Here is a 13,067-nt window from a genome sequence, read left to right as displayed (position 1 = left end):
TGACGTCACGTTCACATAGCGGCTGATTTCCAGTGTTGCCGGGGCCTCGAGCGGCTAGTTTTGGTTTTGTTGGCCGAGCCCCAAAGAAAACTTTGAGGCGTCGATATCTTTAAAACTACGCACAATAATGAGACAAAAAATCGACTCGTCTGTTGCTAGTTAAAAGATGTGGTTGTGTTGTCCCTGTTTTAATTGTTTTATTCTTTCTTCATCCATGACCAAAACCAACACGCTCTTCTCCCAAGCAAAAAATTACACCTTGCAATTCAGAGACGCTGACTGCACTAAAAACAGTCATAATCACAAAATCGAAAGTATGGACCGGAGTTGCCCTTTAACCTAGCGTCTGAAGTGGAAAATACTGGGTATACCAGGAAGCCTTGTTCTTGTAAGATGTCATTACGGCGGAAGCTACGGCCCTGGTGGGCCGATCGAAACGCGACTGGGTATCACCGGAGTGCGCTTTCACCGCAAAAAATATTCAGGTTTTTCACTGCGCCATGCTCCAATATGTGTGCGTTGCGCTCGTATACGGCGCTCATTTCGGAGCCGTCGGCACGCAATCTGGGGATTACAATTCACCGTTTGCCGAGTTACAACAAGACAAGGTATAACCGTGGGCTATCACTTCGTGACGCCTCCTGGCTGTTGCCGGCTGGCTATACTTCATTTAACTTCAAGTCCGACAGTAGCTGACGCTACAATCCCACGCAGCCAATCAAGCTCCGCGAAAAGTGCGTCGCCATGACGCGCGCTAGTTGTCTTCGTGGATTGGCTACCGCCACAGACGCAGATAAAAGAATGGAGCCTTTTTTGTCCACAACGTGCAAAGAAGTAAAAGCGATAGCTGGTGCTCTAATCCGAGCACTTGGCGAAAGAGTCGGCACGGAATGTGACCGCCGTGATTGGCAGGCGCCAGGGTCGAACGCTTCGCCGGCCAATCACGGCCGCCGGATCCCTCGCCGACTGTTTCGCCAAGTGCCCTGATTAGAACCCATGTACGTCGCCGCGTACGCGCGGCGCGAGCAGCCTCTCGTTCGCGGTCAGTGTGGGCGCGACGCCGTTCGCGAGCCGCAGACGCCAGCCGTTCCCTCAGCAGGAGCGAGCGCGGAGGGAACGGCTTTCTTCCGCGACTCCTACTCACTGCCATGGGACGGAGTACGGCCTTGACGCGGTGCGCGATTAAGGCTTGTTAACGCAGTTGCGTTTGACGGTCTTAAGATTGCTAGCGTTAAGCTGTTGCTATGACTAACCTTACGACGAGCCAAAGGTGAGGGGCGGCGCTTGAAGACGCAACGCACCGCAACGAGGTCGACGCAATTGTGTGAACGCGCCTTTAGCAAAAGTCTGCGGCAGTGAGGGCCATAGGGCAGGCGCGGGTTTTCCCGGCGTTGTTGAGCGGTGAAGGAAGAGGGTAATGTTGACGTTCAGCGAAGAGCGGAGAAGAGGCGACGGATGCAGAGAAAGGAGGCGAAACTCAGCGGCGAAGGCGGGCCGAAGGGCGGCGAGTTTTCGGAAAAACAAATTTAACGTTTCGGGTTCGGTGCGACAAGCAGATAAGTTACAGTCTAAATCCAACGCGGTGGAAGTTTCTAAAACGTTCCAACATTACATGGAGCAATTGGATGCTGCCAAAGTGGATTGCGTGAAATGCGAGGTAAACTTTAAAAACACCTGCTTTCAAGATATCTGTAGCAAACGACAGCGGAAGACGCTCCGCTGACGATTCGACGTCGAGCCTTCATTGGTGAATAGTGCGGGCGCTCCTCTCTTCCTTCTCCGCGTGGTGCGGCGGCGAGGGTGAATGGGAACACCCGACTTCTTTCTTTTGGCGACATAGGTGGAGAGAAGAATGGGTGTTTCCTATCTTTCGCGACGATAGACAACATATGCCGACACGAAGGCTCATGCAAAGTGCCCTCCGTAAAAATATCGCTTTAAAAACACGTAATCGTTGCGCACTCACTGTGTCTGATTTCCCTAGTCGGTGATACCAAACGTACAAAATAAGCGTCATGGCGACGCATTTATCGCGCGGTTTGATAGGATCCACAAGATCGAAGTGTCGGCTGTGGTTGGAATTAAAGTAAAACGAATTGTAGAAGAGAGTTTTAGGGAGTCGTTTTTCCCCATGCGATACGGTACGATAGGCCCTAAGCTGGGAACTCTCAATGTGCTATCGCAGAAGATTCGCTTATACGCAGTTCGTACCAAGGGCCCGTCGTACCGTATAAGATGTGCCAAAAAGGTTACCTAAAATTTTCTAGTGTATTTCAATCCGTTAAAAATAGGAGGACACTTAAGCTTCGCGTTTAAGAGTGGAACGCGATAGCTTTATTGGGCCCCGTTCTGAAGGCCTTCTCATACGCTTCTCATGCTCTTCCTGCCAGTGAGCAGAAAGTGCGGCGGACATGGCCTAGTCAGTAGCGTGTCTGGCTCGCGAACAGAAGTGTCGTGAATTCCAGTCCCGTTTAAAATTTAAAAAAAAACAAACCTTTTCTTTCATGCAAATCAATTACTTCCTTTCTTCCCCGCGCGAAATCTTGCGGCTGTGACGTCATCACTCTATCGACCAACAAAGATTTTTGCCTCACGCTAACGACACCGGCTTTTCTGCCACGCCACCGAGGCCGGCTTTTCTGCGACACGAGCACCTTAACGCTATTGAGTGAATGAATAACTGTACAAATATGCGCGGAAAACAATTTTTAACATGAAGTATACACTGCTTAGAATTGATTTAATCATTTTTGAGGCTCCTGAGGCGGGGACAATATGAGACCAAAGAAAAGTACCAAACAAAAACGGTAAGAAGGCGAGACGACAACGTCAAATTCCACCAGCTCGCTTGTGCCATCACTTCATTATAATTATTTCTCGAGGTTCATAGCCCACACAAAACACGTTTGTTCTTCGATCCACGTAGAAGAGGTCGTAGCAAAAAAAAAAAAGAAATTAGAGCGAAACAAGCACCGTTCATTACCTGAACGCGAAGTTACAGCAAGTGGTATCGTGATCTGGAACCCACTATATGGCGCAGATGTTCCTCATAGCCACGCGCAGGCAAAGCACAGGGCCCGGGCTGAGTACCAGACAACGCTACACTCTGCTAAACAAATCGCGGACAGTGATTGCGGCCTGGTCCTGCGTTCCGCTTCACTTGTTTGGCCGTTGATGGGAAAACGCACGAAGACGACGACTGACATAACGATGTACTTTTTACCCTGCTTGATTCGTTCCATTGGATCGTTGCTGTGGCACTGGTCGGTGATTACACCCTATTTATAGAATATACTGCCTTACGGGCACTATACTCTCTAAATAGAGTATCGTGCTCGTACGTAAGTGGGAAGCATTCCAAGTAAATATTGTTAATTTCAGCAAAAGGCTGAAGCTTTAATTGAAACATTGTTTCGTATTCTCAACCTTCTGCAAAAAAACCTTAGTATTTGGACTCAGAGTTTTATTCCCGGAGAAAGACCCACTGTAGAAACGTTTAGCTTTGTAAAGCTCGTCCACTATTTGTGCTGTAGGAAAAAAAAATTGCCAGCTTTTGGAGAGAGCCGGAGAAATGCTGAGTTTTGCTGCTCAGAATGAGGATAGAAAAGAAAAGCCAGTGCTATAAACTCGGAATCCAGAATTAAAGTTACGTCGCTTTCAATTTCTTTTATGGCAGACGTCGGCCCGGTATCAGTTAATATATAAATACTGTAGTTTTACTTAGTCAAAATCTTCAATATAAGCCGTCCTACTATTCTGGGAAATTGACCAGTTTTATGCGGCGCCATTGATGTTGAAGGCTAAATACATCTGACTGTATAAGTATGTTAAGAGGTTCCTAATATATTTAACTTATGATTATTTGTTATTGAAACTTAGAAATGTCTGTCACAGAAGTGCTGCAACTTTCAAGAAACGTAGCAGAACACTAAAAAAAAATGTGCGTGCATCAATGCGTTCAACAACTTAAAAACGTTTAGAAACAATTTTCAGTAAAATTCTTAGGACACATGGACATTTCTTTTCTATTAACACACGAGAGCGATAGGTACGTACATTCAGAATAACAACAAACAAGAAGATATGTCGACTTCATGGGTCTAGAGGAAATGGTACGAATGTCTAGAGTGGCATTTGTGCATTTGTGAGGAATGGTTCGTCAAAGGAGATGGCTTGAGAGGGATTATTCTTTGAGTCTTTTTTTTCTTTAATTTCAGTGGTCACATTGTTCCACGATCACAAATATAATCGTTGAAGTCAGTACAATTTCTGCCCTATTCACTACTGTCTGTGCTCCTTGACGCTTTTCCCGGCTCATTACCATCCTTATCCTCGTTAAATGTTTTGTTAAACGCCGCTTCAATGTGTGTTACGTTAAACCAGTTCACAATGTCGACAGTTTGAATCACGTGGGAAATCATGTAGGGCGCCCATCCTTGCACAAGCATCCCTTTGGTGTGGGTGCCGGTTAACTCCACAGCTACGCGGTGTGCTCCTTTGCTCGCCACCGAGCCTGGATCCAGCGCGGCAAGGACGGCGAGGAAATCTCCAAGGCTGAAACCAGGGCTTTTTCCGTTTCCGAGAAAGACGGTGATGGTGTGATTGGTCAAGGCCTTCAGGAACGCGGCCTTCCGGCCCGTCCCTCCAATTGTCGCGTTGAATACGTTCTTGAAAAAGGGAAAAAAGTGAAAGGTTAGCACCATGCACACGGCCAAAGTTTTCTACCCTTTCATAAGAGTAAGGATTAAATAGATTAAGTACCAATTACTTTTTGTTTACAAGCTAATGCCACATGATGGAGACATCTAGCGTTGTACGAACACTTATGGTCAATGACAGCTCAAAGAAAGTAGGGCGTGGCCAGTCCCGCGCATCTCATTATCACCCAGCAGCCAATGAAATTGCAGGATCAGCTGATAAGGACGCCGAAGAACGAATCACAACGCAAGAGGCGTGGCCACATTGCCCCCCCCCCCCCCCCATGCGTTTCTATGACTCTATCGTAGTGACCATAGTACCGTATTTTCCAGATTAAGTCCGCAAAATCTGCATGTTGCGAGTTTATATTTTACGCGTGTGAAGTATCTGCAGGTGCGGACTATACGAGGATAATTTTTTCCTAGGTTGCATGATGGAGTTTGAGAATGACAAAGTATGATGATATAAGTACGATGTAAGTAGTCTTGTACACGTTACTAAAAAAGTACTCGATTAAAATTACTCTTAATTAAAAGTATTCCATTACATGACTTGATTAGTTGGCAGTAAAGTAATTAACCTTTACTCGAGATAGCCGTTACATTTCGGGTTACTTCAGATTTTTAAAACGACAGATTTGTGTGCCGGCTAGGAAGGAGGCGTTTCGCACTCTTCGTCATTTAATTCGAAACACAAAATTACAAACTACTTAATCTTCTCCACAGGTATACTTTGGTAGATCATTCTCCTCTCGGAGTCTTGGTTCGAGGATTCTTCAGTAAAGGAAAAGGCCGCCTTTGGAAGGCCTTTGGAAAACAGTAACTGCTACTGGAAATTTTGTACTTCCAAAAGTAATCAAAATACACATGTAATTTTTTCATAATAAGAATTATCAAATGATTGCAAAATTACTCAAAAAAATGAAACCATTATACGCAATTTCGTACCGGGCAAGTCTTGTAGATACAAGCTTCTTTGTGTAAGCTAATGAAACAGACATTTACGAAGGTGTATTCTGAACGATAACTTTGAACGTGCGGATTATGCACGAGGTGTGGCCCCATCTAACGGAAAAATACCTTTTATATCAAAATGTTTTTGTTTGTAGGCCATAAACCGCGAACGGACTATTCTCCGCTAAATGTAATATTTCCATAAAGGAGAAATATGACATTTCTTGTATTCCTAATTTTAAAGGTGCGAATCAAGAGCCAAGGCTGCTGTAAACCGACGTCGAACTATGTAATTTCACGAATTACCCATGGCAAGGTGGACTTGAGGACCGCCTCCCAGGGCACGATGGTGACACTGCATTCCACTCGCTGGAGGACCACTTCAGCAGCCTCCGGGTCCACCAGAAAGTTGAACTCGGATCCAGGCCTAATGTTCCCACGACCTGCATTTTTTATTCACTTTTATTCACCGCCAAAGTATAGTAAACGAACATTTCAGGCTGTGTATAGCCACCCAGTGCCTAGGAAATGCAGGGCGTTATGCTGACGCTGTATGCTCCGTGATTCGTACTTTATTCATTTTTTTTCGTTCTTTAACGGACCGCAAGTTCGTCTGTCTCTTTAGCAAAGGTTCTGGGGGACGTCAGAACCCCGAGCTTTAATTTGTTCTGAATTAAAGACAGTGGGTAGACATCAAGGCAGCTTTCTCTGAGGTCTTTCCACTATCCTTCATTCAGAGCCAATCAAAACTCGGCGTCTTTTTGACGTCACTGCAAGACTTGCGCAAGAAGCACACGACTTGCTCTCCACCATGGCTAATGCCGCAACGTGATTGCATGCTGAGCGGTAATAAGGTGCCCTGTACTCGCTGCTATGTCGAGCAAGTTTGTATGCCCCTTGCTCACCTAGTGCTTTCGATTTCCCCTAAATGTGTCTTTGGGAGCCCCCCCCCCCCCCCTCTCTGATCACGGCTCCCGCCGTGATCACAAGGGGGGAGGGAGGGGGATGGGAGGTCTCATTTTCTAATGCAATCTGGAACCCTCTTCATCTTACTAAGCCCCTCTACCCGATATGGCAATATTGCTTTCAGAAGGTAATTAAATTACATTGCTAATTACTTTTCCGAAAACTGCAAAAAAATTACAATATACTCCAAATTACCACACACAAAATGTAATGATTTTATATTACAACTGCTTTCCAAAATAACTGAAATGAGTTTGCCATTAATTTTAATTCCTTGAAACAGTAATTCGCGCTAATTTTATTTACGGTATATGTACCAGACCTCAGATCTTCCCGTTTACACAGCAGCAGCGTTATGCGTCTCAGAGTGAACCACAATGAACGGTGGGTTTGCTGGCGCACACGAAATAAATATTATGCATGATGAATAGCTTCTTTAGATGTGACTAAAGACAGCCGACTCACCGGTTTCGCTGTTCAGTCGGCGGCGATGATCCTTAATTAAAGCGTAATATGTTTCCGTCTTTCTGATTTAGAAGTTATAGTATGAGCCAGTCTGTTAAGTCGGGCCTTGGGAGCTCATTCCTACAGAGCCGTTACGTGAAACGTTTTCCTTCCGCCTCGGGTGCAATGGAATCTCATTCTCCCAAGAGCACTAGTTGACTTATTCCCGTTCATTCCTCTCAGAGGTACTCGACCCAAATACCCGAAGAGCCCAAGTTATTGCGCGTTGTCACACAAGGGCGTTGGATATTTGCTTGGCAGAAGCGTCGCCAGTTGAGAAAAGGTATGGCGCGAGCTTCCTAAAAAGTTCATTTTCCCAACAGACGGTTGGAGATATCTGCTCGTAGCCTTATTCCAGAATAAACTTCCCAAGGGAAGGCATTGAGCCCGACCCCCAAGTGGCACCTCCTTTGCTCAATTCCAGTTTTTTTTCGACTGCAAGGGCACCTTCACTTAACAAGGCCAAGGATACGCACGAAACGGTCTAGGCTCTCCACAAGGCATTTGGGTTTATTCCGCTCGTTTCTTCAAAATGTTGAAGCTTATATTTTGACTTTGCCAGACAAAAGAGCAAAAAGACAGAAGATCTCTATATATATATGTTGACCTCTATACATAAGATATGTTGACCTCTCTGGTGATGTGCCCTCCTCTCTGCAACCCATGAGTCGTTTATTACTAATCTGACAGTGCGGTGGAATTACGTGTCCTTAGAACAGTGACGCGTCTTTCTTTCGCACTTAACCAGGCTCTTGTTCATACCTACGGGCAGAGAAAGGGAAGGGTCAGGTGACCAAAGGAAAGCATTTGATTGGTTTCGGTGAGCTCGTAGCCTCTACCGCACTGTCAGCTCAGAGATGAAGAAAGTGTATTATCGTTATAATGACGTGACGCCGTGAATTTCTCTTGCCTAGGGTTCGTTAGCCGTGACCTTCTAGCAATGTCTTTACACCTAAGCGTTTCTCCTTCGTCTTTCCAGCCCGCGTTTGTACGTCTGGTGAGTCCATTCGTACAAGACTTTGTGCACAGATGGCCTTCTTTTATTGGACCTGGTTTCTCTTGCACGAAATTTCACTATGCAAAGTAATTCTTCTTTTCCTAATGTTCCCGATCAAACTTTCTCATTTGGGACAAAAGTAATATCAAAATAAATCGGTCATTTTCTCGAAGTTACCTCTTGAAAGTAATAAATAAATTATTAAATTACCACCCCAGAAAAGTAATTCCTTACATTCCTCCTTACCACCAAAAGTAATTTATTTATTGTACTTAATTATAGTAATACTATTAGTGCTCGAAAATGCGATACATAGTTTAAGGGAGAGGGCAGGACGAGGTGTCATAGAAGTCAGAGATGCTGTCCTTGCAAACACTGCAAAAAGAGCTGAGTGGTAAATTACGTAGGGCTAGTAATAGCTATAGTCTGTTGAAGGTGTACAATAGCAAGACAAGCGCCGCCTACAAAAGGTCCTGCACTCCTTTATTGGCGGTTTTCTCCTATCCATTCTACTTATCTGCAGCATTCAAATCAAAAAGAGAAGCGATTTAATAGATGACATACATAAAGAAATAGGTTATTTTATTTTAGAAATCAATTGAAATATGACATAATCCCAAAATTTTTTTTAGTCAACAAATACAAGATAGAAATTGTTAAAGAAAGAACATTACGACCAAATAGAAAATATTTTGAGCCATTAATAAAGACAAAGTATGGAGAGTCTACAAGAAAATATTATGTGCCTAAACTTTTTAACGAACTACCTGAGGAGCTGATTGAGTGCAAAAATCCACATGCGATGAAAAAAATGGCAAGAATATGGATCAATGAACAGAAAAAATTAAGCGAAGTGCGAATTAATAAAAAGTGCCAACATACGACTGTAACCACTGTATGAATTATATTGATTATTAAAACAATGCTTTGAGATATATTACTAAATAGCAGTATGTACCTAATAGAGGCCTGTTCCACCGGTTATAGTGCAGGTGTATATATGAGCCGCTTCTTTTCTTATAATTTGTTTGGTTTGTTTAAACTCATAGAATGAGTTGGAACTGTAAACATTATCGTTCTTAGTAACCTGCCGCGTCCCACACACAAACCTTGGCTTACGTGGGCAAAGAGCGAAATGTATTCAAAAAATAAAAATATTGTATTGTATTGTATTGTAGGTGGCAACATCTGCCGCTATTGCATCATTTATGCAACGAACGTTGTGTTAACATCGCTAAATATGAGTGAAAACATGTTAAGCTAATCATGAGGCCCGATATTTTCTTGGCTTCGTCTTTCATTAAGAAAAGTATAAAATGAATTTAAATTAAAATCTTTGTTTTTCCAGATGTACAATGTGTCCCAAAACAATTTACACGGTTGTTGTTGTTTTTTTCACCACAAAAATAGACCGATGATTGCCTACAACTCATATTCGGCCCAATGCACCGTTGCCGGTTCGAATTAGATGCCAAAGATTGAATACTAACAGTTGTTTTATTTAAAAAGTTTCAAGTGATCTTCTGATCATCTCAATTAAAAAATGAGGTCCATTTTCGCCGGTTTTTGGTAACTGCCTTCATAGAGCTCTATGTAATCAAGAGCTTTGTGGACTACCATTTTCAGGCTGAAAATTTTTGAAAGTCGCTTATAATTTTTGAATAAAATAACAGTTAGTTTTGAAAGACTGGTTTATCGTTTGAATCGCTAACGCTATATTTGGGCTGAAAATGAGCGTTCGGCAACGCATACCTTATATTTGCGGTAAAAGAAGAGGTCTGGGAGCTCGTTGCATGGGCAGAAACTTAGAAAACAAGCAAAAAACTAGAAACATCTAGACAGATTGTGCATCAACACAATCACACCCTATTGAAATAAATATATAAAAATAGCAATAAAAAACATACACGAATAACGCTCAACCGCCTAGATGCGTTAATCGTCTCTTAAAATAAGAAATACATTTTTTTGATTAACAAAAGAAAAAACTAAAAAAAACCACATGTATTACAATCTATCAAAGGGTTGTAGTCGAGAGACAGTAAAAAAATCTCACCTTCAATATTGCCTCCTAAGATAAAGATTTCGCTCACGCATCTCGTTATGTGCGGGTCAACCAGGAGCGCAATGGCAAGGTTCGTCAAAGGGCCAAGCAGAATTAGCGTTGTACTGTTGCAGCTTGCCCTAATCAAATCCATCATTTTTAAAGGTGCGAAGGTAGTATCATTAGCCGAGTTATTTCCAATAGTGTAGTTCTGCGCCACATTTCCAAAGTTGTCGGAGCCGAAGTATACGGCCTCAGGTTCCCAGAGTCCCAAGATTGGTCTGTCGGCTCCCTTGTAAACCGGGATCTTGCAGATGGAATGCCAGAGTTAAGAACAGCGTTGTAAGCGTTACCGAAAAAAAAAATCACAAAAGACGTTACTCGTTACTTATAAATAAAGAGATCGCGTCACAGACCAACGTTACCTCAGAATCAAACAAACTCGATACCGTTAACAAATATTTCTTTATAAAAGATAAAAAAATAATAAAAAAATTGCAGCAAACTGATAACTTATATTTTTACTAAGGTAACGAAAACAAATATCCGCAGGGGTGCAAACTTCAATATTTGTAATGCTGTACGTATTCCTTAACTACTGCACCTCGTGTACGGCCTGTTTCAGAAAAAAAAAGCATTTGTATCACGGCAAAAATAAACTACGCATCACCGGAGGCTGAGTGTCCGTCCAAATATGTCGCTAGTGGTCTAGACTAGATGCCAGAGATTCAGAAGTAGACGTTATCTGACGCAGAAGTTATACGTAATTTTCGTAAATTTTTATGGGAAAATAGGGCCCGTTCCCACCACTGGCGCACTATCCAGCCCCGCATGTCCGTGGGCTCCGTCGAAAACCACCGTTACAGGAAGTTTCCGAAAATCGCTTATATTTTTTTAATAAGATAACGAATAGTTCTTGAACATTTGCCTCTGGTTCGGACCGCCATTTGTACATTTGGGGAAGATAGCGCTCGTCGACGGATTGTTTATCTTTTAGACTAAAAAAAAAAAAAAAATCACTGTAAAGTTCTCTTTTTCTTTGGGGGGGGGGGGGGAAGGGGGGGCACTCTGTTTATTTTTTTTCTTGACGGGACATTTTTCAAGATATATCAGAAAACTAGAAAAAAAGTATGCCATGGCTATCGATAGAAGCAAATGCATCCATTCAGAACAAGTCGAAGATGTATAAAGTTGAACATGTAATATTCGTCTCACTCGTACACACGCCATGCAGAAGGCTAAGTTGACTCCAAAATACGTCGTGCCTGGCTGCTGGCTTAAAACACCTAGTTCTAAGTTTTCCATATTTTTATTTTTTTGCGTACAGATAAAACCTAGTGCACTCTGGTTTCGTATGTTCATCTAACTTTTTCAGACTGAACCGGAAATGCAAAACATTGTGTATAGTTTTCTTTGTCATATTCGACAATCCGGGATGCGTTAAGAGAATAAAGATGAATCCTCATCACTTTCAGTGTTGCCAGATTCTTCGGGCCTTAGACCAAAAGGTACAATATTTCCCGTTAAAGTTAGTTGTGCCGCTCTTCTCTGAAAAATTTTATATACGTGCATCTAGTATGTGGACATACCTCCGTCTTGTTAATTTCCTGGAGCACTCTCATTGTATTGTTATACGCATTCTCCAAATCTGTATTGCCGGCGACAACAGTAATAGCTCCGACGTGCTTGTTGTAACTCAACATTGCCATCAGTGCCATGGCATCGTCAACACCCGTATCGACGTCGAGGATGTAGCTCATGAGGTTAACATCAACACTCTTCAAGGCCTCCTCTGAATGACCTATCGCAATGGCAAAAGACAGTAAGGGAAGAGTAGTCAACATCACACATATATGTTTGTCCCGCGGGGCGGTTGCCGTAAAAATGTGATAAGAAGGTTCTTCGTGAATATTTATATCATACCTGATAAGTTTACCTTCTCACCAATGAAATACAATATCATAGTAACGGAAAATTGGCGATTCCCTGGGAAGATCTGCATCCTGGACATGTGTCGGTACAGATCAGCCAAAAGGTCGAGCATATCTTCTTTCCATAAACTTCCATGAACAAAGCTGTCTATAACACGCGAGCGGTGCAAGTCTGCGCTACCCGTTCAGCACGCTGTCCGAGAGAAATTGACCTTTGTGATGCCAGTCCACGATTGAGCGCACTTCTAGTTTATAATTATACCGCAGCTCGAATAAACAAAACGTCCGTGAGTTCGCTTTTTCTGCGAAACACGGGGCAACCTATGACGGCGAACAGTATAAGAACCATAGCGAGTGACAAAATACGGTATTATAATAATATCGTAAAAAATACGGTGTACGCAGGAATACTAGAACACCTTGAAGTCACGTTCAGTGTCGCAGTGTGCATCTCATTTTTTTAGCTATAAATATCCTGAGCTTCGTAATTTGCTAGGGTTCTGTTATTGTTAGCCGTAATTCGTTAGCTGGCGATCTGCAAAAAAGTAAACTCGCATACCTTTTTATGTTGTTGGCTCAGTTCCAGAGAAACGCCCCCTAACTTGGCACAAGAATTCTTAGGAGCTTAACTTGGGCCTATCACGGTTTTCTTCCGAGGCTTGAGTTAGTATTATAGTGAATATTTTGTAGTTTCATTGGTCCTTCTCTGGCTTGCAAAGTGATTGGCAAAGTTCGGCGACAGATACCACGCATGAACCAAAGTGAAGCCGAATTGAAACAAAAGTCGTGCACTTTGCCAATTTAGGCTTAAACGCGTCTTGTTTAAAACCAAACACGAGGCAAAATTTAACTTTAGCAAATCCTCGGCGATTTAGGCTGAAAGGTAAGAGAGGATGGTTCGGTCGTTTCTATGAATCCGTTCACCTGCGGAAATTTGAGAAAACGCGCCTCGCCAGGAAGCTTTTTCTGAACAA

At 43.0% G+C, this 13,067-nt stretch overlaps 1 protein-coding gene across 1 annotated transcript; it reads right to left on the bottom strand.

Annotated features, from left to right (window-relative positions):
* Positions 1–4,274: 4,274 nt before the first annotated feature.
* LOC120840011 (non-specific ribonucleoside hydrolase RihC-like) lies at positions 4,275–11,937 on the bottom strand. Its single transcript, XM_040210438.2, has 4 exons — positions 11,752–11,937; positions 10,175–10,469; positions 5,958–6,094; positions 4,275–4,667 (listed from the first exon to the last, which is right to left on the bottom strand). Exons 1-4 carry the CDS (start codon positions 11,920–11,922, stop codon positions 4,275–4,277), a joined length of 996 nt encoding a protein of 331 aa, XP_040066372.1. The 5' UTR covers positions 11,923–11,937.
* Positions 11,938–13,067: the final 1,130 nt, after the last annotated feature.

The sequence above is a fragment of the Ixodes scapularis genome, unplaced genomic scaffold (assembly GCF_016920785.2).
Source record: "Ixodes scapularis isolate PalLabHiFi unplaced genomic scaffold, ASM1692078v2 PGA_scaffold6__148_contigs__length_123643588, whole genome shotgun sequence".
Lineage (NCBI taxonomy): Eukaryota > Metazoa > Arthropoda > Arachnida > Ixodida > Ixodidae > Ixodes > Ixodes scapularis.
Note: the sequence above shows the minus strand (reverse complement) of the source record. Positions and strands in the feature narration are given on the sequence as shown.

Excerpts from the sequence above, each read along its gene's own strand:
- LOC120840011 (XM_040210438.2), bottom strand. The coding sequence starts at position 11,922 with ATGAGCTACATCCTCGACGTCGATACGGGTGTTGACGATGCCATGGCA. Across the intron at positions 10,470-11,751 it reads AGGAAATTAACAAGACGGAG|ATCCCGGTTTACAAGGGAGC; the intron begins GTATGTCCACAT and ends TCCATCTGCAAG. Across the intron at positions 6,095-10,174 it reads CTTAGGAGGCAATATTGAAG|GTCGTGGGAACATTAGGCCT; the intron begins GTGAGATTTTTT and ends TAAAAAATGCAG.